This window comes from Hydra viridissima, unplaced genomic scaffold, assembly GCF_058129835.1.
Source record: "Hydra viridissima isolate aposymbiotic clone 2 unplaced genomic scaffold, HvirCarnegie_v1 scaffold_10, whole genome shotgun sequence".
In the NCBI taxonomy this organism is placed as follows: Eukaryota; Metazoa; Cnidaria; class Hydrozoa; order Anthoathecata; family Hydridae; genus Hydra; species Hydra viridissima.
This window is the reverse complement of record NW_028324309.1, coordinates 8,522,397-8,544,010: the sequence shown is the minus strand read 5'-3', so window position 1 is coordinate 8,544,010 and position 21,614 is coordinate 8,522,397. Positions and strand designations below refer to the sequence as shown.

At 28.1% G+C, this 21,614-nt stretch overlaps 1 protein-coding gene across 1 annotated transcript; it reads left to right on the top strand.

Moving 5' to 3' along the window:
• The first annotated feature begins 272 nt into the window (after nucleotides 1–272).
• LOC145181913 (DNA (cytosine-5)-methyltransferase PliMCI-like) lies at nucleotides 273–19,455 on the top strand. Its single transcript, XM_090099679.1, has 40 exons — nucleotides 273–464; nucleotides 706–733; nucleotides 1,035–1,075; nucleotides 2,040–2,091; nucleotides 2,475–2,509; nucleotides 2,693–2,726; nucleotides 2,994–3,074; nucleotides 3,197–3,306; nucleotides 5,191–5,309; nucleotides 5,709–5,801; nucleotides 6,120–6,205; nucleotides 6,438–6,503; nucleotides 6,685–6,762; nucleotides 9,492–9,601; nucleotides 10,118–10,175; nucleotides 10,432–10,637; nucleotides 10,729–10,801; nucleotides 11,083–11,145; nucleotides 11,559–11,642; nucleotides 11,762–11,992; nucleotides 12,136–12,233; nucleotides 12,701–12,809; nucleotides 13,013–13,080; nucleotides 13,237–13,311; nucleotides 13,527–13,572; nucleotides 13,713–13,800; nucleotides 14,831–14,912; nucleotides 15,010–15,083; nucleotides 15,162–15,280; nucleotides 15,406–15,468; nucleotides 15,896–16,007; nucleotides 16,753–16,904; nucleotides 17,000–17,131; nucleotides 17,222–17,424; nucleotides 17,599–17,710; nucleotides 17,814–17,960; nucleotides 18,044–18,207; nucleotides 18,305–18,545; nucleotides 18,663–18,779; nucleotides 18,864–19,455. Exons 1-40 carry the CDS (start codon nucleotides 421–423, stop codon nucleotides 18,984–18,986), a joined length of 4,017 nt encoding a protein of 1,338 aa, XP_089955805.1. The 5' UTR covers nucleotides 273–420; the 3' UTR covers nucleotides 18,987–19,455.
• The last annotated feature ends 2,159 nt before the right edge of the window (nucleotides 19,456–21,614 follow it).

The following is a 21,614-nucleotide window of genomic DNA, read 5'->3' as shown; positions in this document are numbered from 1 at the left end:
AGCAATTCCTTTTTTCATCACTTAAATTAGTAGGACCTCATCCACTGTTAAGGCCTGGGGAAAATCCCCGCCAGCCTCCCACTTCTCGATGGGTCTGCATATGTTAGTAAGCCTTTTGAAAGAAGAAGTTAATCAGATATTTATGAACTTTACTTTAGTTGTTGAGGCTGATCATTTTTCCATTATGGTCTCCTCGTTAAACGTTGAGTTCCATTATGATCCCCTTTTCGTCTTTTGAGTTCCATTATAATCTCCTGTCGTGGTAAGTTGTCGCTTAGTTAACCATTTTTTATGTTCGCGCGGGAAACAAACTAAACAAAATCTTTTAACGATATCAAATCAATTTATGAGTATCTATTTTTTATCCTAAATAAGCTCTATCTAGCTACAATTAAAAAGGATTTCATTTAAATATCGAAAATGCCCGTTCTAATTGATGAAAAAAAAGAAGTTTCAAGTCCTGGGTAAGAATTAAACTTTTATGTGTGAAAATTAAAGGTTAAAGTTTCGTGGAGTAAACGTTATTGTAGCCAGCTTTACTTTAACTATTGTTAAGCAAAGTCTCAGTTTGATTTTATATATTTGATTATAAAGTTGTGTGTTAAAAAGTGCTGTGTTATAGTCAAACAGTATTTAATCAGAATGGGAAATATTACAATATAAAAGTTTATACATAAGTATTTAACATATCATTTCTTTTCTTAGTGCATGTGGGAGTAGTAAAAGTGATCTGGTAAGATAACATTTTTCTCAAAATGTGCTTTCTTAAAGAAAAATAGATTTGTGCTATAAAGTATTTGTTATCAAGTACCTTGATTTGTGCAATCAATTACTTGATTTTTGCAATTAATTTTTTTTCAATAAAAAAAAAACAATCTAATAAAATTTATACTCTGATAAAGTTTATGGAAGTTTCTACTATAATGCAATTGCATTTTTATATCAACATTAATGACATAATAATAATCAGGAATGTGGCCATAAGCCTTATTCTTTATAAGTTTTGTTTTTTAATCCTCTGCTATAATATTTAGAGAAGTAAGCAATCTACAATTACTGCTCTTTTCAATAAAAGGTAGGGTTTATTGATGTTCACTATATAAATACTCATGGTTGGTAAAGAAAGTCATGTTTCCACTGAAAAGCTTTCATATCATTAGCCTATATATATTAATGTATCAACCTATGTATGTATGTATGTATGTATGTATGTATGTTTGTATGTATGTATGTATGTATGTATGTATGTATGTATGTATGTATGTATGTATGTATGTATGTATGTATGTATGTATGTATGTATGTGTGTGTGTATGGATGCATGCATGTATGTATGTATGTATGTATGTATGTATGTATGTATGTATGTATGTATGTATGTATGTATGTATGTATGTATGTATGTATGTATGTATTATGTATTATGTATGTATGTATGTATGTATGTATGTATGTATGTATGTATGTATGTATGTATGTATGTATGTATGTATGTATGTATGTACTCCTGATAACTCAAACCCCTGATAGCTGGAACTTCCAGTAACTTGAAGTACTTTTTGAATTCCCATTGAAATCTCATTAAAACTTTATCAATCCCTGATAGCTTGAGCTATTTCTTGGTCCCTTGGTAAATTGAATTATTGGAGTTTTACTGTATATGAATACATACATACATACATACATACATACATACATACATACATACATACATACATACATACATACATACATACATACATACATACATACATACATACATACATACATACATAACTACATACATACATACATACATACATACATACATACATACATACATACATACATACATACATACATACATACATACATACATACATACATACATACATACATACATACATACATACATACATACATACATAACTACATACATACATACATACATACATACATACATACATACATACATACATACATACATACATACATACATACATACATACATACATACATACATACATACCCACACAAATATAAAAATCAATTATTTGTAGAGCGAAGAAAACAAAGCGTTCTTTATCTCCTAGTAAAGAAGAAAAAGGAAATGTAATATATATTAGTTTTTTTATTATATTTATAAATGCATGCTTATTTTATCATAAATAGAGTTACAGAATGAAAAACAACCAGAACAACATGTTTAAAAAATTCTTTTAGTTGTTTAACAATGTCAAAATACACGTAAAATGTTTGCTGAGGAGTTCTTTTAAGAAACAAGACTTTTTTTTATAAATCAAGTTATAAATTTTTTTATATTTTTTGTTTTACTTTAAAAAAGGTTTCCAGTACCCTTAAGGGTTGAGTTAAATTTTTATTAAGGCATATAGTAAATTTGTAAGTCATATTGGTTAGGTGTTCATTAAAGTTTTTAATATTGGAGGCTTTGTGACTTAAGTATTTAACATGGTAAATGTTTAATATTTATTTAGAAAAAGAAAAAAACTGAGGATAACATTACAGAAAGGTTTGTAAAAGAACTCTGGTTTAGTTTCTGAAATACCAAATGTTTAAATTAAAATCTAAAATGAGGCTGACTTAAAATATCTATTTTTGCAGGCGGAGAAAATTCACTACTTTTGTTTTTGAAAATCTCTAATCTCTAATTAGTTAAATTGATTTTTTACTATGTACTTTTTTTTATATGAAGCTCACTTACATTGCGGGAAAAGCCTGATATAAAGGTTTGTGCAATATTTTTTTTTATTAGTTTAATATTTTTTCCTCATTAACTTAATAAATGTGTATGGTGTGCATTTAGAACATTTTTGCTTAACAATTTTTTTTTTTTTTTGCACATGAAGTTATTGATTTACAAAATTCCTATGTACCTTACTAGTATAATTTACCTTTTACAAAAATGTACATTTATCAAATTTTGTTAAAAATTGTTATATGAACATTAAGTTTTTCAACAATTTCATTTTTTAGTTGTTTTTTGATTTTTTCAGACCTTAGAAAAATGTAAAGAATGTAGACAAGTATTGAATAGCGATGATTTAAAGGTGTTCCATGGAGACCACAGTGATGCTGTAGGCTATAATTCTGTTTAATTCATACTCATCAAGAAAATAATATCATGAAGTTAAATACACTTATTTTCTACTTTCTTTCCAATGTCTTTTTCTCAATAAAGTTAACTTTATTTCTTAAGTTAGAGGAGTTTGCAATGCTTGTTGATCCCAGATTATCGTTATTGTCTGGAAATGAGCAAGATTTTGATGCTTATGAAGAAAGACCTCAACATAAAGTCACAGAGTTTAGGTAATTTTAGCATGTTAGTCAATTACATAGGCTATTGGTAAAGAGAGTCCTGGCCCCCCTAAGTTAAAAAAAATGTAAATAGGTTTTTAAAAGTAGCCAAGATGTTTAAAAAAAAACTTCAATAAAAGAAATAAAAGCTTTGAAGGTTTATGCAGAAAATTTCAAGCAACTTTCTATGCCTATACCAGATTTGTATTTTTATAAGCTTTCATACTGGGTTGACTTAAAAGATTATCTGGGGGTTTTTCTATCTAACAAAGATAGAAAACCCCCCAGATAATCTTTTATCTATTCTGTTGGTCAATTATCATATTATAGCTTAATAGTAACTTTCTACATTTTACAATTATTTTAATACCAATCTCTAAGTTTGTAAAATTTCAAAACTTTTATTTGCTTTTTCAAATCAAATTAAGAAGTGTTTATGTTTTTGTTAGTATTTCTATTTTTGATAAATGAGTTTTATTTTCTGTTAAAACTAGTTAAGAATTTTTTGACTTAGCAGCTGTATTTTCAGTTCCTTCATATTTCATAAGCTATACACACATGTAGCTTTTTACATGTGTCTTGTATTTACAGGGTGAGGTAGCGATTCGCAGACTAATTTTTGGCTAGGTTTTGAAATAAAAAATTTTCGAAATTTGTTTTTGTTGATTAATGTTCAATGAACGTTTTTAATTTGAATAAAGTTGTGAATAAAAAACATTTTATTTAAAAATTTTACCAAGGACTGAAGTTTTAAAATTGATTCATGTTCGTTCGACTGCAAGTGAAGTGATTTGTAGTTCTGGAATGTCTAAAAGTACATTGTACAAAATGAAAAAAATGACAGTGTTGAGAGAGCCCATATACCTTCTCCAGTGAACAAAAGTTGATAAAAAGTTCATTGAAAAGCTTAAAAAGCATGTTGAAAAGAATCCTACTAAGCCCATCAGAAAGACAGCGAAACTGTATAATGTTGGTGAGAGGACAGTCAGAAGTACTCTAAAAGTACTTGGAAAAATCAATTTAGCCCAAGGTACATGCCAACTTTTGAAAAAAAAGGTTAAATACTTTGAGGTTGGATCAAAGCTTCTGAATCAGCTGAAAACCCATTCCTTGTCAATTGTCAAATTTTCCTCAAATGAAAATTTTTTTAGTGTTGACTGAGTGATCATTAGGTGAAATGACAGATTTATAGTACAGAAGGGTGACAGGGTACCACCTTTTTGTTACACCAAACACCCTCAATCCAATATGTTGCTAAGAGTCATTGTTTCTAATGGAGATAAATGTCCTCCAATCTACATCCAAGTGAAAAAAAAAGTTACCTCTGATGTGTATATCAGCTTACTAAAATGCTATGAGGTGCCATGGCTGAAGAAGACATTACCAGAAGGCTATTACATCTTTCAACAGAACAATGCACTCTATCATGGCTCCAGAAAAACCTAACAATATCTTCAGGAGAATATGACTAATTTCTTGCTCAAAGACTTTTGGAAACCATACAACCCTGACCTGAATCCCTTTGACTACAGTGTGTGAAGTATAGTTGAGAATAAGGCTTGCAAAAAGGCCCACTTAAGTGTCAAGTAACTAAAATCATTCATTAACCATACTTGGGGCTCAATGCCAAAAGACAATGTAATCAGTACCTCCCATTTCTTTTTGTCCTAGGTTTGAGGCAGTGATCAAAAAAAAAAAAAAAAAAAAAATTAAGGTAGGAAAAGCATTTATCTTCGACTTTTCTTTTATCAATATCCCATGAATTTAATTTTTTAGTGCTTTAAAAATTCATTTTGAAAAATGTCCTAAAAAGTTTGTGAATTGCTGCTGCACCCTGTAATATAATATCCATATGTTATCAATAAAAAAATTAATGGGTTTTAATTCTTCAAACAGCATTTATGATAAATGTGGTCATCTTTGTGCATTTGACACTGGTCTTATTGAGAAAAATGTTGAGCTGTTTTTCAGTGGTTATGTGAAGCCTATATTTGATGAGAATCCTGATATAGAAGGTAAGCATATCAAGTAAATTATATTATTATTTGCCATCATCATCATCATCATCATCATCATCATCATCATCATCATCATCATCATCATCATCATCATCATCATCATTAGTAGTAGTTGTTGTTGTACCAGTATTATTAACACAGCACACAAACTTTTCCCTCAACCAAATATTGTTTTTTTTATTATTACTTGGATTATTTATATTATCTAGTGTTATTTTAATACCATACGTTTGTGGAAACTGTTTCTTTACTTTAAGTAAAATTCTGATTGTAATTATTATCAGATTTTTAAGTTTTACTTGCATGCAAACATTTTACTTATAATCTAATCTCAGGGGGGGATTTTTAAATTTTTTTTATAAGCATGCAAACATTTTATTTAAAATCTAATTTTAGGGGGAATTTGTACAAAAGCTATGGGACCTATTAATGAATGGTGGATTGCTGGTTTTGATGGTGGAGAAAACGCTCTGATCGGTTTTGGAACTGGTATGTTAATTAATCTTACTTTTTAAAAAAAAGTAATCAAAAATTTTAAAATGTTTAAAGTTAATTTAGCTTTAGTTCATATCACTTAATAGTGAGTTTGAAATATACCGGAGATGGTATAACTGCTTATGTAGAAAGTTCTAAGTTGGATGTTCTTATTCATGTTTTTTCTGTTTGAACAAGTTGAACATATTATAAAAAGAAATTTGTCATACTAGTTATTCAAACAACGCATGCTAGCTATTTATGTTTTGATTAACTATTCTAAAATGAAGGTATGAAAGTCATATCTCCATTATTTAATACTGTTCCTTCTAGCATTTGCTGAATACATTTTAATGAGACCATCTGATGATTATACTTTGTTCATGAATGCAGTTACTGAAAAGATTTATATGAGCAAAGTAAGACTTTAATGAAAAGCTTTTTGTATTACAGGGTTTAGGTATTTTAAAACTTTTTTATTTTAGCATTATACACTTTATTTATATTTTTAAGTTTATGTATTGCTGTTGATACTTATTTGTTTTTTGTATGTAAATTGATAGTTAGATCTTTTTGCTTTAAACTGTTGATCAGCTTGAAGAATTATTTCAGAATTCCATGAATTATTTTAATCATATCTTTTTTTAACAGATAGTTATAGAATTTCTTTTAAACAATCCTGATTCTGAATATGAAGAACTACTCAATAAGCTTGAGGCAAGTAATGCTTTGTATGTTTTTCTGTAGATGTGACAATAATTTGCATTTGTTTTTTTGTTTTTCACAAAGTGCTTCTTTACTTTGAATATTTCAAATTAAGCTGTGTTATAAATAAGCATAAATATTAAAGTTGTAAACTTACTTAGAGTCCATACTTATTATTTATATAAATTTTAAGACTACAGTCCCACCTGAGAATTGTGCAAAGTTTACTGAAGACACACTGTTGCGACATGCTCAGTTTCTTGTGGAACAGGTAGATTATATAAGTTTTAAATAGTTTTATACATACATAATTAAGTGAGAGTTCTTTTCCTAAGAAAATGAGTTTAAATGAGAAGTTCCTGATATTTATATTGTAGTAGAGCATTAGACTCATTTTACAGCACTTCTAATGCAAACTCAATTGCTTTCTTTTTAAATATCAACAAATTCTTATTTAAGCTAACATTTTTACATGTTTTATATTTTAACTGGTTTGTATTTTGCCAAAAATCTTAAAATTACCTAAAAATCAATGAATTGCAGCCTAATGTTAAACTAGAAAGAAAAAGAGAAAATTCTTCTGAAAATCCTCTTTCTTTTTCGCAACCCTTTTGTAGGTATTAGTGAACAGTAAGTTTTTAAATCTTTTCTGCTCTAGATCCTTAAAGATTAAAGGCTAAATATTAATTATATTTTCAACTACAAATTTAACCATCAGTTTAAAAATATCTATTAAAACATAAGAGTATATGTATAAAATTTAATCAAATCCATATTTTATATACTCGTGCAAGCATTGACTACTTGGAAGTTTTTCACAAGTTTCTCAAACTCACAGTAGGGCCGTAGCTTGATAAGGGAAACCAAACTGAGAGGCTTGTTTTCCGAAAAATTCAGATCACCCAGTACATTAATGTCCACAACATGATGTTCAATTTTTTGTTCTGGCCTGGAGAATAAGAAGAGTTTCTAGGCTATTGCCCCTCAATCTGGGTAATCTGGTTCAATGAGCACAAAGATAAGCAGATATGGATCTAAGTACCAGGTGTGTTGGAGGAAGGAAGACCACACTGACCTTTCACCAGACATTTTGAGCTCCTTAAATCTTCTTATCTTCCAAATACATTTAACATTCTAGAAAAAAGTTTAATCTCAACTAATAAACTTAAATGTAAATAGTTTATTTTAAATGTTCTTGAAAATAAGATATATGGGATTCTCAGATTTATGGTTTATCAAATAGCATTCAGCTGAGGAAAGCAACTTCAATGTAATGGGACAAAGAAAGTTCCACTTTCAGAAACCATTTTGTGTATAAGATACTGATAAATGTTACCATATCTTGAATCTACTTTTTTTGCTCCTCACTCAAGGCAGAAATATTGTCCATTAGAAATTGTCTCTCTTTTCAATTATAAATGAGTTAATTTCTTCAAAATCTTAAAGTTTATGATGTTTTAAGTGAATGGAGCACATTTCAACTTTTTCCCAGAGTAAACCCTCAATATCTTCAAAGAAAGATTTTCTGTATTCAAATAATTTTCCACAAATCTTTTATCTTCTTAAATAGTGGAATTTTTGGACTACTGTTGGCACTAGATATATTGTTCTTCCAGGTATAATATGTCTGTATAAAACATCTCAATGCCAGTAAAAGCAGGGGTTGTTTCACCTATTGCACCTTATATAAAAACACCTGCAGCCTTTCCTGTATTTAATGTTGAATTGCTCAGAAATTAATTTCTCAGAAACTCAGAAAAGAAATTCTTCTTTAGGGCACACTATTTGCCTTTCTTTACATATGCAAATAAAGTCAAAATAAAGTATAGCTGCAAAAAATTAAATAGTCAAAAAGAGGGCAAAAAAACTACTCTTTAAAGTAATTCTTTTTTTTTTATTATAGTAAATTCTTTTAAATGTGTCTTGATAGAACATATGCTAAAGTGATCCTTTCAAAATATTTTCATAACCTAAATCTGATTACTCTAACAAACCTATTAAGATTTTTTTTTGTTTAAAGCTTATTTAAAGTACCATAAAACAAAATCTAAAAAAGGTATTACATCTTTTTTTGTTAATTTTCTGGAAAAATTATTCTTAACTTAATCTTGGCATCAGGTTGTCATACTAAAATATTTATAACATATTTAAAATGTTTCCAAACACAAAATAAATTTAAAAAAAAACTAAAAATGGTACAACATCAAACAAAAATAGAATTTAAATGTCCCTTGCATTTTTTGCAAGCCATGCATCTCTTTTGCATCTCTTTTGCATAAATTTTACAAGATTGTTGCAAATACTCTTCTCCAAATGGTGTTTAGTTCTACTTTTTGATAAAACTTATTTGCACTTTAACTATTTATCCAAAACCAAATAGATTTGTTGGATTCTAAACAGGTGATTAAGCTAATCAGAGTGTTGGATTTATATAATTTACTTCTAAGCTTTTACTGTGCAAGCTTTTTGGCTGGAGTCATCTTGTAGAAATTTCTACCATACATTTCTATCAAGCAACATGTCTGCTGATAGAAATATATGTTAGAAATTACTTGCTTCCACTTTTCCATATCAAGAAATTCTCTCCTTGCACCACCTTAGCCTTATAAGCCTAACTGTCACCTCCAGTTTTCTAAGTGAGTATTTTTTAAAAAAAGACTGGGATTTTTTTCCTGTTAAAAAATTTTATAAATGTTTTTAACTGGATTTATCTGCCACATCGCTTCTCCTACTACTTTTTAACCCATTTCTATGTGTCTTAACTATCAGGTCTATCTATCTATCTATCTCTCTCTCTCTCTCTCTCTCTCTCTCTCTCTCTATATATATATATATATATATATATATATATATATATATATATATATATATATATATATATATATATATATATATATATATATATATATATATATAACACAAAAAAAAAACACAAAATAAAAAAAAAGGAAATTTTCACCTTTTAAGTTTTCTTTAGTTATTTAAAATGGTTGTTCTTAGGTTGAGAGTTATGATTCTGCTGCATTGGATGATGAAGATTCTCCACTCTTAATTACATCAAGCAGCATGAGAGACCTAATTAAGCTTGCTGGTGTAACTTTGGGAAAAAGGTAGGTTTTGTTAGCATGTATTAAAATATGTTTATAGTGATTTTATTCCATGTGGCTTACACCCCTACTACACAGAACTCTAAATCAAAAATTTGTTTAAATTTTTTTAATAATAAATTTTAACTTAAACTCTATTTTAGATATAAAACTAAAAGTTCAAAACTGAAAATAAAACATAAAAATTTAATGCAATTCAGTTTTTTTTCTATTTGTATGAAATAAAATTCATATTAGTGATAAATGTAAGAGATTATACCAACTGTTAAAATATATAAGTAATCATACTTTTTTTATAGTTATGTAAAGCAGTACCTCTCTGTGTAATATATTTAAGACCCTATAAGTAACTTTTTTTTTTTTTAAAGTAAAAGTTAAATAGTTGTTTAAAAAACCCTCAGCTGTCAATTATTTTTAAAGAATTAAGATGATCTGTGAACATTTTTAATTTTGATAAGTTCTTATCATTTTAAAAATTGTTTTAGCTGAGAAAAACATTTTTTAGTATTTTACTTTTAGAAGACAAATGCGTGGCCTGAAGGTGAAAGGAGAGAAAAAAGCTCTTGGTCCAACTCTAGTAAGTTTAGCTTACTCTAGTAAGTTTTAACTTAAAACAACTTTTAAATGCATCAATTAAACAATTTTGTTGGTGTGTATTCAATAAGATGTTTTGGTCTGATAACTAAATTGAGATTCATTACTTTAAATAAGGGTTTTTGGTATTTATATCTAGTTTATTCATAAAGTTAAGTCAAGTTGTTAATCTAGTAACACTAGATTATTAATTCGACCAAAAAGTATTTTGTATTAATAATTTCAAAAATTAATTTAAGGCAACAACAACACCTTTGGTACGGCATGTTTTTGATACCTTCTTTAAAAACCAAATTGATTTAAAAGGTGTTACTACACAGCGTAGAAAGCGTTGTGGGATCTGTGATATTTGTCAGCAACCAGATTGTGGAGTGTGCCGTTCTTGTAAGGACATGGTTAAGTTTGGCGGAAGTGGCAGGTCAAAACAATGCTGCGTAAACAGAAGGTAATATATTTTTTGACTATTAAAAAGTATTTATTAAGAAACTCATATTATTGACTGTGACTAAACTTTTTTTTTTTGCATAAATGTGCAGGTGTCCAAATTTAGCAGTTCAAGAAGCCGAGGAGGATGCGTTGGCTTCTCAAGATGAAGAAGAACCAGAACTGGTAGTTTATGTTTCTTACTTAAAAGCTACTTTTATTTTAAAAAAATGCAAGTGAATCAACTTTTATATAGTTTTAGGCTTAAATGACTTGATTTTTTTCTTTTTTTACATAGTTTAATTTTTTGCAAATTAAAATACATAGTTTCAAATGAAAGTAGTATTTTTTGCTAGATCCTATTAGTTTGGTAAATTATTATTTTTTGGTATATGTTATTTGTTATATGTATTTTGTATAGTATTTTGTATAGCATTTTGTTAAATTAGTATAAACTTTTCATTAAGAAATCACCAAGTAAAACAGATGTATCTCCCCCAAGACATCATCGAAAAGGTCAAGAGAAAAAAGTATGGCTAGGAATTTATTATTGCCCTTAACTATGAGTCACTATGGTCAGGAGCAAAATTCTAAAACTCAATTAGTTATTCATACATCTCCACAATTATACGCATTGAAAAATGGGTTTAAATTCAGGCATGTAATTGGCTTCTTTGGTCAATTAATTACATGCATGTTTAAAAATATAACGAAATTAGTATGATTTCTTATACATTTTGATAATAGATATAGTTTTTTATATTTATTACTTGAATGAATTTTGTTTTGCAAAAGAAAAAATTTAATTTTATAAAATTTTTGTGTTTTGTTTTCAGTTTTTTAACTTTTAGTTTTATATTTTAAAAAGAATTACATGAAATTTATTATTTAAAAGTTTAAATGAAATTTATTATTTAAAAGTTTAAATGAATTTTTGACTTAGAGTTCTGTGAAGTGGGGATGTGAGTCACATATTGAAAAGAAAAAAAAAAAGCTGTATAAAGCAGTGTGTATTAACAATGAATTTGTAAGTTCATTAAATATTAAAATATTAGTGCAGTAATTATAAATTTATAAATAATTTTATTATGCAATTTAGTAAAGGAAATATTGTAAGAACTATATTTTTTGTTACCTTTGACTTAGATTAGTGTTGGAGACTTTGTACAAGTTTATCCGACAGATCCATCTGATCCATTGTATATCTGTCGTGTCATGTACATGTGGGAAGACTTAAATGGAGATAAGAAGTTTCATGCTCAGTGGTTATACCGCTCATCAGAAACAGTCCTTGGAGAAGTTGGTGACCCATGTGAAGTTTTTTTATCTGATGATTGTGATGATATTAAACTTGGAGCAATTATGTCTAAGTGCAAGGTTTTTATAAATTATCTGTTTTTAGATTGCTTTTAAACCTATGAGATTTTAATTGATCTGTTTAAAATTGTTAATTATAATTTTTTTTTTTTTTCATGCAAATATTTTGGTTTTTATGGTAATGAAAGTGTTTTTGTTTGCAGGTTAATTATAAATCAGTGAGTGAAAACTGGTTCATGGAAGGAGGAAAGGAAGACTATATAACTTCAGATGATCGCCATGAACTCTTCTACCAGAAGTGGCATGTGAATATTTGTTCTTAAAATTAGGCTTAGTTGTGGAAACTTTTTGAATAATTGTTTTTATGACTTACAAGCAAGAAATCAAAAGTTGAGGCCATTTTAATAAGGGTTGTTCCCTAAAATTGTTAGAAGAAAAAAAGCTATTAGTATTTAACTATTTTCTAATAAACTTTTATATGACAACAACTGAAATCTTAAGCTAAAATTTGGGATCTTTTCACTATATAACAACTGAAACAAGTTTGATTGTTTAAGTTTTATTCATACATGCTTCTAACTTTAAGAAGTAATATTAAATTTAATATTTTTTTAAAATCATTTTTAGCTGCATAATATTAAAGATGCTTTTTGTTTGCTTGTAGATTTAAAATTTGTGTAAAATAATGATTTTTTAGTAATATTTTTTGTTACAGTCACCAAAGAAATGTTTCATCAAGGAAAAGATTTTAATTTATATTTTATCTAGGTATGATTATGAAGATGGTCTTTTCACTGATCCCCCTGATGAGTTTCTTATTTCAAAGTTTGAAGACAAGTTTTGTCCAAGCTGTGATCGCGTCAAAACAAAGCAAAAGGTTTTTTTTCCTCCTACTGTAACTTAAAACATAATTTAAAACTTATTTTTAGTATGTTTTTAACACCAATATAGTATACTTTAATTATAAGTACAATCAATAAAAGCAGATTTTCTTCAATCCTTGTAAAAGTGTAAAAAATTGGGACTTGAAAATTATTGCACCCTCAACAATTTTTAAATAAGTTCTTTCTTTCTTCATAGCTCAGACAGCTTATTTTAGGAGATGAAGTTGAAGTGGAAGACTCAATAAAATCTGAATCTTATTTCAAGTAAAATATTTTGTTCATTTTGTTAATAAAATATTGTTTATATCCTTTTTTTTTTTCTACATCTACAATTTTAAAATTCTATACATACTCTTTTTTTTTCTCTATGTTTTAGTTTTAAAATTGCACATTTGATACTATATAATTTTTTTTATTCAGAACAATCTCTTGGGAAGGTATTTGTTATGGCATAGGTGATTGTGTTTACTTAGATCCTGAAGCTTTTACATTCAAGTAAGATTTCAAAAATTGAACTAAATATGTGATCTTTGTTTCAAGCAATGTCACCTTTAGGATTTAGGGTTTGTGAAGGATTATTATTATTGTTTAAAAATTAAATTTTAAATAATCTTTGCAATAGTGTTAGGTTGATATGTAAAATTGTTTTTTTTAAACTTTCACAAGATATTTCTTTTTTTGTTTTTTCTATTTATTCTTATTGAATTAAGGATTAAACAGAAACCAGAGGTGCAAAAAAGTAAAATTTTATCCAAGGTAAAATTTTTTTTCTAAGAAATTTAATCTTAAACTATAATATTTCATCTTTAAATTTGAATGGCATATTTTTTGTAATGATTGAAATTTGATAATCTTTAAAAATATCCAAAACTCACTTCATTTCATAAATATTTTAGGATGAGGATGAATATCCGGAACTTTATCGGAAATCAAATGATTATATCAAAGGGAGCAATATAAATATTTCAGAGCCCTTTAGGATAGGTATTCTTATTTATTGAGGTTTTGAATCTAAAAAAACACTGTATTTTTGTCCATCATATATACATTTTTCTCTATTAAAGTCAGTCATTGCAAAAAAGATTCTATCAATACAGAACAAAAGCTAAAGTTAAGACCAGCCCAAGTTAAAATGGCATTCTACGAAATATTTGTTGAAACTTTCCAAATGAACAAAAAATGTCTTTGTTCATGTTTTTTTCAAATACTCTTCTATTTGCCTGAGACAAAGATATCACATGTAAAATAAAAAATGTAGGCACTTAAAATGTAGTTAAAACAATCCTTTTGCTTTATCCAAGACTTTTACAGATTGTTTCATAAGATCCAACTTGTGGCATTACATAACAATCACTCTTATGTGAAGTGGTGAGTTTACAATTCTCCTGCTTTCAATTTATAATGCTCTTTGTTCTTAAACTAAATCTCTGATTGGCCTTTCCTTTGATTTATTCATTGAGAATTTTAATGAAATCAAGAAATATAAATCTTTTTTAATAAAGAATCCAATTTTTACCCTGGTCTCTTAATTTCAACTAAGAATAAATGTGAAAAAGCTTTCCATTTTATGTTTTTTCCCTGTTTTGCAAAATTATTTTAAAAAAGCATCAGCAAAACAAAATAGTTCATTTAAACATCTTGCTGAGTAGTCAGTTGACCTTTATTATTTTTTTTATCCAAAAGGAGATTTGACTACCTATTGAAAAAGTGCTAATGAAAGTTTTATGACTTTACCAGCATTCCTGAGTACAATTCTTTAAATGGAGATAAAGAATTATACACAGAATAAGAACGATGTAAGAATTTAATTAATCTTTAGGGTGCAATTTTTTGAAAATTCTTAATTTCATCAGAACTTTAAAAATACAAAACAGTTTCTAATGATGAAAAATTGTAGTTTTGAAGTTAACAATACAAAATTACTTAAGAACAACTATAACAGTCCTTGTGTTTTGTTGTTAGCTTTGTTATCCTAAATCATGCACAATAATTATTTTACTTTTTTTTTTTTTAGGAAAAATAATTAGCATAATAAAAAAAAAAGACAGTTATGGGGGAGAGAAATCTATAATGTTAAAAGTTAGAAAGTTTTACAGGTAAAGTTTATTTGTCTTAATAAAATGTTTGTGTTATGTTAATAAAATGTTTCTTTCATTAATATTGTTCTAATTCTTTTTTTCTTTTTCATACTAGACCAGAAAATACTCACAAGGGAAAGTCATTGACAATGAATTGTGATCTAAACATGGTTTACTGGAGTAATGAAGGCAATTCTTTTTTCTTTTCTTTTTTAAAGTGATGAAAATAACCTTGAGCTTTCAAAAAATGTTTATTTGCATTTCCAGAAGCCACTGTCGATTTTAATAATGTAGAAGGTAAATGTTATGTTCTTTATGCTGATGATGCTGATATGGATATGGTTAAGTTTACTGAGGCAGGACCACATCGGTTTTATTTCAGAGAAGTACAATTTAAAATTCTAGTTTTCATTGTTCTGATTTTTATTATTTTCTTGTACTTTCTATTCTATTTTATTTAACAGGATTTGTTTTGTAGTTTTTTTTTTGTTTTTTTTTTTAAAAAAAAAAGGCATATGATGCAGAAAAGAAAGAATTTGATATTCCCCCCAGAGAAGCATGGAACTCCAATAAGGTAATATCCATTTTTTTGAAACATTTTTTCATTTTTTTTGTAAATACTAGTTTTTAACTGTCTTGTATTATTCTTATACAGGGTATCTTAAAATTGACACAAGATTTGAATTAAATAGAAAACACAGTTTTTAGTCTTTTGATTGTTATTTTTTTATTGAATCATAAAGTACATACGATAGGATTATTTATGGAATAACACATCGGGCATATGGCCTCCATGGCTTTTTTTTTTAGGGTTGCCAACACTTTACTGCACAAATGGCAACATTCAAATCTTGTGTTAATTTTGGGACACTCTGTATTTACTATGCATATTTTATTATCTTTTCTGCTATTTTTTTTTTTTTATAAACTATTTTTTTTTTTTGTTATTATTATTTGATTTTTTTTGAAGATTTTTATTATAAATATTGAACATTTTTTAGGGGAAAGGGAAAGCAAAAGCATCAAAGCAGGAGTCTGGGATTGAAGTAGATTTTCCCATTTATGAAAAAGTCGAAAAATTAAAAGCATTAGATGTATTTGCTGGTTGTGGTGGTAAAAATAATTGTTACTTTATTCTTTTGCAAAAAAAAAAAAGGTTGATTATTTTATGTACACTTTATTCTTTAGGTCTTTATTATTATGTGAGTTTTATATTTATTTAATGAGATTTTAATTTTTATCAATATTTCTATCAAAAAGTGTATTTCTTCTGGGGCCAATGATATAAAAAGTCTTTCAAATAAATGAACATTTAAAATGAACCTTGCACTAAATCTGTAGATTATTGTGATCACTAAAACATGTTTTATGCTTCATATTAGAAGATGCAATCATTAAAAGCTTTTACACCCAAGTGCAAATGTCTTTATGAAATAAATGTGATCACCCAATTTTTTTTTATGTTGTATATCTAAAGGCATAAAAAAAGAAAATAAATTGCAAAGAGAAAAAGAATATAAGATACGAAATATGAAAAAAATCTCAAATATTAAAATTATATTTTATATTGAGTTTCTTCCCGTAAAACGGTTTTTTTTAAAAAAAAAAAGAAAAAAAAGCATTTTTTGAATCATAGAATTTCTAAAAATACGACATTTTAATATTGAAAAAGATCTTTTTTTGTGTTTATGGTATAGCTTTTTGTTCACACTTTACAGAAAAAATTTCACTATTAGCATTCTTTATATTTTACAGAAAGAATTTTATAGCATTCGTTATAGCATTGACCCCTGTGTTAAAGAATGTGTTCGTTTTGATTTTTTTTATTGCAACAACTGTTTTCCGAATTTTTACCAAGGTTTATCCGAGGGTCTTAATCAAGTGGGAGTGGTAAATAGCTTTTGGGCTATTGAGTTTGAACCTTCAGCTGCGCAAGCTTACAGATTAAATAATCCTAATACTATTGTATTTAATCTTGACTGTAACAGTGTGCTAAAGCAGATCATAGAGGTTTATCTTTCAATAAACTAAAATTGTTAGTGTAAATCATATTTATATACATCAAAATATATTAATGTCATTTTTTGAGATTTAGTTGTGTTTAGGGCAAGGAGAAAGACGAATTAGGACAACGCCTGCCCCGTCGAGGTGAAGTAGATATATTGTGTGGCGGACCACCTTGTCAAGGTTTTAGTGGAATGAATAGATTCAATCAGAGAGAATATTCCATGTTTAAGGTTTGAAAGTTTAAATAAATTTTTTTTTTTTTGTAAATTTCATGAAAATGATGAAAAAATCAACAATTTTTTATTTATTTTGAAACAAAGAATTCGTTGGTGACATCATATCTTAGCTATTGCGATTATTTTCGTCCGAAGTTTTTCATTTTGGAAAATGTCAGAAACTTTGTTTCGTTTAAAAAAAGTATGGTATTGAAGCTTACTTTAAGTTGTTTGGTCAAAATGGGGTATCAGTGTGAGTTTGGGGTACTACAAGCTGGTTCTTACGGCGTTCCTCAAACCAGACGACGGTTTGTTTTCTTTGCTTAAATTTTTTTTAAAGAGCTGCATTCATCATTATTTAATTTTCTTAGAATTAACAATCTTTAATTGCATAATCTTCCTACATGAAACAGTGATTCGGATAACATTTTATTTTAACTTCCTTTTATTGGTATATATTAAATTTAACTTTTACCATTTAGTGCCATCATAATGGCTGCTGCCCCTGGGGAAATTCTCCCTAAATTCCCTGAACCTCAACACGTATTTGCATCGAAAGCACTCTCTTTGTCTGTTACTATAAATGGTCATAAGGTTTGTATTTGACCAGTTTAGAAGGGTTGCTCATCTTTTTTTTAAAAAATTTTAAATGCTTGCTCACCTTAATCTTTTCTTTTAATTTCATATTTTAAAATAGTATCAAGCCCTGAAGCGGCTGCATTCTGCAGCCTATCGGACTACTACAGTATACGATGCGATGAGTGATCTTCCGGAAATCAAAAACGGTGCAAATAAGTTAGAAATTGCCTACGATAGTGAAGCGTTGACACATTTTCAAAAAAAGGTTTTCTTTTAAATTTAAGCAGTTTAAAAAGAATTTATAGTACTTTTATTTATAAAATAATGTGTATGTTTATTAAATTTTAGATACGTGATAAACACGTACAAATTCTTCGTGATCATATATGTAAAGATATGAGCCCTTTAGTAGAAGCCCGCATGAGTTATATACCATGTCAACCAGGATGTGATTGGAGAGATCTTCCTAACAAAGCTGTTAAACTAAGAGACGGAAGCATGACGAAGATACTGTAAGCTTTCCGTCTTCATCTATTTATATTTTGCTTTTGAAACAAAAAATGTTCTTTTGACACACATTTTCTTGACAGATATTTATTTTCTTGATAGCCTATATCTTCATAATGACAAGAAACAAGGTCCTAGTAAAAACGGAGGAAAACGCGGTGTATGTGCATGTGCTAACGGTAAAGCATGCGATCCATCGGACCGTCAGTTTAACACATTGATTCCGTGGTGTTTACCTCATACTGGTAATAGACACAATAATTGGGCTGGCCTCTATGGAAGATTAGAATGGGATGGATTTTTTAGTACAACTGTTACCAATCCAGAGCCTATGGGAAAACAAGTGTGCAATATTTTCCTTTAATTTTTTTTCTTTAGTTGTTTTGTCAGGGAGACTGTTGCTGTTCTATTACTTTTTTTTTTTTTTTTAAATAATCAAGAATAATGGTTCGCTCTTTAGGGTCGTGTGCTACATCCAGAGCAACATAGAGTTGTCAGTGTGCGCGAATGCTCCCGTTCACAAGGCTTTCCTGATTCATTTCGTTTTTATGGCAATATACTAGATAAGCATAGACAGGTGTTTTACCGTCTATGCATATTTAAGTAACTCTTTTATAAATTATATGTTCGTGTTTTTTTTATCGGTAAATTTTCTTTTTAGATTGGCAATGCAGTAGCGCCTCCTATGTCTGCTGCCATCGGACAAGAAATAAGAAAAAGTATTGTCGCAAAAAAGTTACGACGTGAACTTGGAAATCATGAAAAATTGAAGCAAGAAAGCTAGTGTATCACTTTTACAGCGATTACTCTTTAATAGTCGGATGGTAATCCCAGCATGATGATAGCTGTACTTTTAAAAGATGTAATTTTGAACTATCTTCGTATATGATCTAAAATGAAGACTTTGATCGCTCCTAATCCGAAATACTATCCTAGTGCCATTTATTTTGGTCAACCTATTTAAACGCTTCATGTGATAATAAAAAGTCTTAAGTGTATTAAAGTAAGTTTTGGCCTCAAATTTTATAGTTGCTCTGGCCAACACTATTTTAGTTTGAGTTTCTATGTTGAATAATCGTATGGTTTTGGTTCTCAAATCGCCGATTCTGAACTTAAAGGATATTCTAATAATTTAACCAGCAGCACTTTTTTTTTTTTTTTTTTTAATATTTTTGGACTAAGTTGGAGCTAGTTAGTAAACTAAATGTGTAATTGCAAATGGCTGATCGGAAATATACTTTTTAAACTAAAAACATCTTCGTTATTTATATCATTTAGCATTATATTAGACGTTTTCCATTTTATAAAAATTAAATTTAGCAGTAATTGACTAAAATGTCGAATTTTCAATGCTTACATTTTTGGCTTGAACACAATCCGACTTGGAACATGTAGATACTTTTTTCAGTGTAAGTTTGGAATAGGAAGTCTCAGGCGTACTTGAAATACGACTTTCTTTAAATTTTCTAAAAACCATACACTAAATTAAGAGTTTACATAACCTTAACTATTAAAAAGATTCTTCAAATTTTTACCGTAACTTTTTAAAAGTAACAACCTCCGATATACGAAACAATCCTTATCCTACAAAACTTTAGTGCCGTTTGAAATTAAATAATTTATGCATAGATCAACCATGAAATACAAAAAAATAAGATCGTTATAAAACTAAATGATGTGTGTCCTGATGCCAAAAAAAAGAAAGAGTTTTTCCCTAACCATTTGTGTCAAATTGCGAAAGTAAAAGTATGATTTTATGTCTACATTTAGAAACCATTTCATTCTTTTTATTCAGTAGGTGGCTATGATCGCGTACTTTTCATGCAGGCAAAACATGCAACTTTTTGCTGCAAGATAGTAGGATTTGCAGCACTTTATAACTTTTTTATTTAACTATAGGAGTAAAGTTTGCTTCTTTTATCTTCCATACCCCTCTTTTAATAACTTAATTTGAAGGATGTTTCGCTAATATCCTAATAGGTTTTTTCTTTTATTTCTGAGTTGTTAGAAGTAACAATTGGTTGGTATACTGTTTCTTGTAAGTCATGGATTGTAAAGGACACTTTGTTTTATCTATGCAATTACTAGCTTTTTCTCTGATGTTTAGGCTATTTTGTAAAATGTGGTGGTTGGGTGATACCGTTATGCTTAGCATGTAGCTTACTTTGATAGAGTTTTTATTAAATGTTTTGAGGAGTTTGTGGTGGAACGGAAAATATTGGTCAACTAAGTTTAAAAACAGTTTTCCTATATTTATGCTAACATTTTTGCTAAAGGAGAATTGAACCAAATGATTTTGCTCTTACGACTATCGTTGCCAACGGGGTGTAAGTTAGGGATGTCTTTAAAATTTTGGTTACAACCAGATTTTTTTAAAGCTTTCTCGTACATATGGGTAGAATATTGGAAAATGCTTTCGCTAGATGAAGTTACCGACAGTTGTAGCTCAATGGAATGTGGAATTTGTTTAAAATGTAGGGCGGGTGGTTTGATTTGGCATAAATATAATTTAGGACATCTTCTTGTTTATTCTAAGACCGGAATGAGCTGTCAAAGAAGTTTAAAAATACATCATGATAATTGGCACTTTTCATATTTCATTTGATAGAAATAAGCAGGCCGTTGTCTTTGATGATTTAGACAAAGGGCTTTTTGATTCTTTCCATTTGATAAATATTGGTGCATTTATATATAGCTAGACCGTCATCTCGATACGCAATCTATTATCAACATTATTTAAATGTTGCAATAGATGGAAAAGTAGGAAAGTAGCAACAAGTTTAAAAACTCTGAGCCGTCAAAAGCACCCATGGTGACATCAAACAAACGTCAATATATATACATACACAATACTGTGCAAAAAAAAGTAGCACTTAGGGGATTTTTAATAAGCTTAGGATAAGATTGCAAAATAAAAACAACTTAAGATTAAAATATAAATATTTATTAAATTCTGAGACAAGTAATTTTTTTTTTAAATTGTATCAAATAATATAAATTTGATTGAAAATATTAAATAATTAAATATTAAAAATATTTAATAATCCTTTCTTGGAACACCCTTCCGTACACCCTAAAAACAGATTTTATCCTTAGATCCAAGAATCTGTTCTTAAAGTCACTCCATCATTTTTACCTAAAAAGTTACGCTTAACTTTATTCTTTACCTCTATAACTTTTTTCTTTATGTTTATGTACATTTTATAATTTCTTATTTGAGTATACGTATACACATATATGTATGTATATGTGAATACATTATAATAACTATTTGACCTATATTTTAACTCTTTTAAAAGTCTGTTTTGTAAGTGTTACTTATAAGTTTTTGTAAAGTTCTACTTTTACTATGTGACTAGTTTATTTCTTATGTCTTTTCTTTATATTATTTAGGTCATTGCGTTTTATTAGT

Bases quoted from the DNA above. Each gene is read 5' to 3' on its own strand.
- LOC145181913 (XM_090099679.1), top strand. From the start codon at position 421: ATGCCCGTTCTAATTGATGAAAAAAAAGAAGTTTCAAGTCCTGG. The intron at 5,802-6,119 runs GTATGTTAATTA...TGTTCCTTCTAG, and splicing joins TCTGATCGGTTTTGGAACTG to CATTTGCTGAATACATTTTA. The intron at 17,425-17,598 runs GTTTGTTTTCTT...TTTACCATTTAG, and splicing joins GTTCCTCAAACCAGACGACG to TGCCATCATAATGGCTGCTG.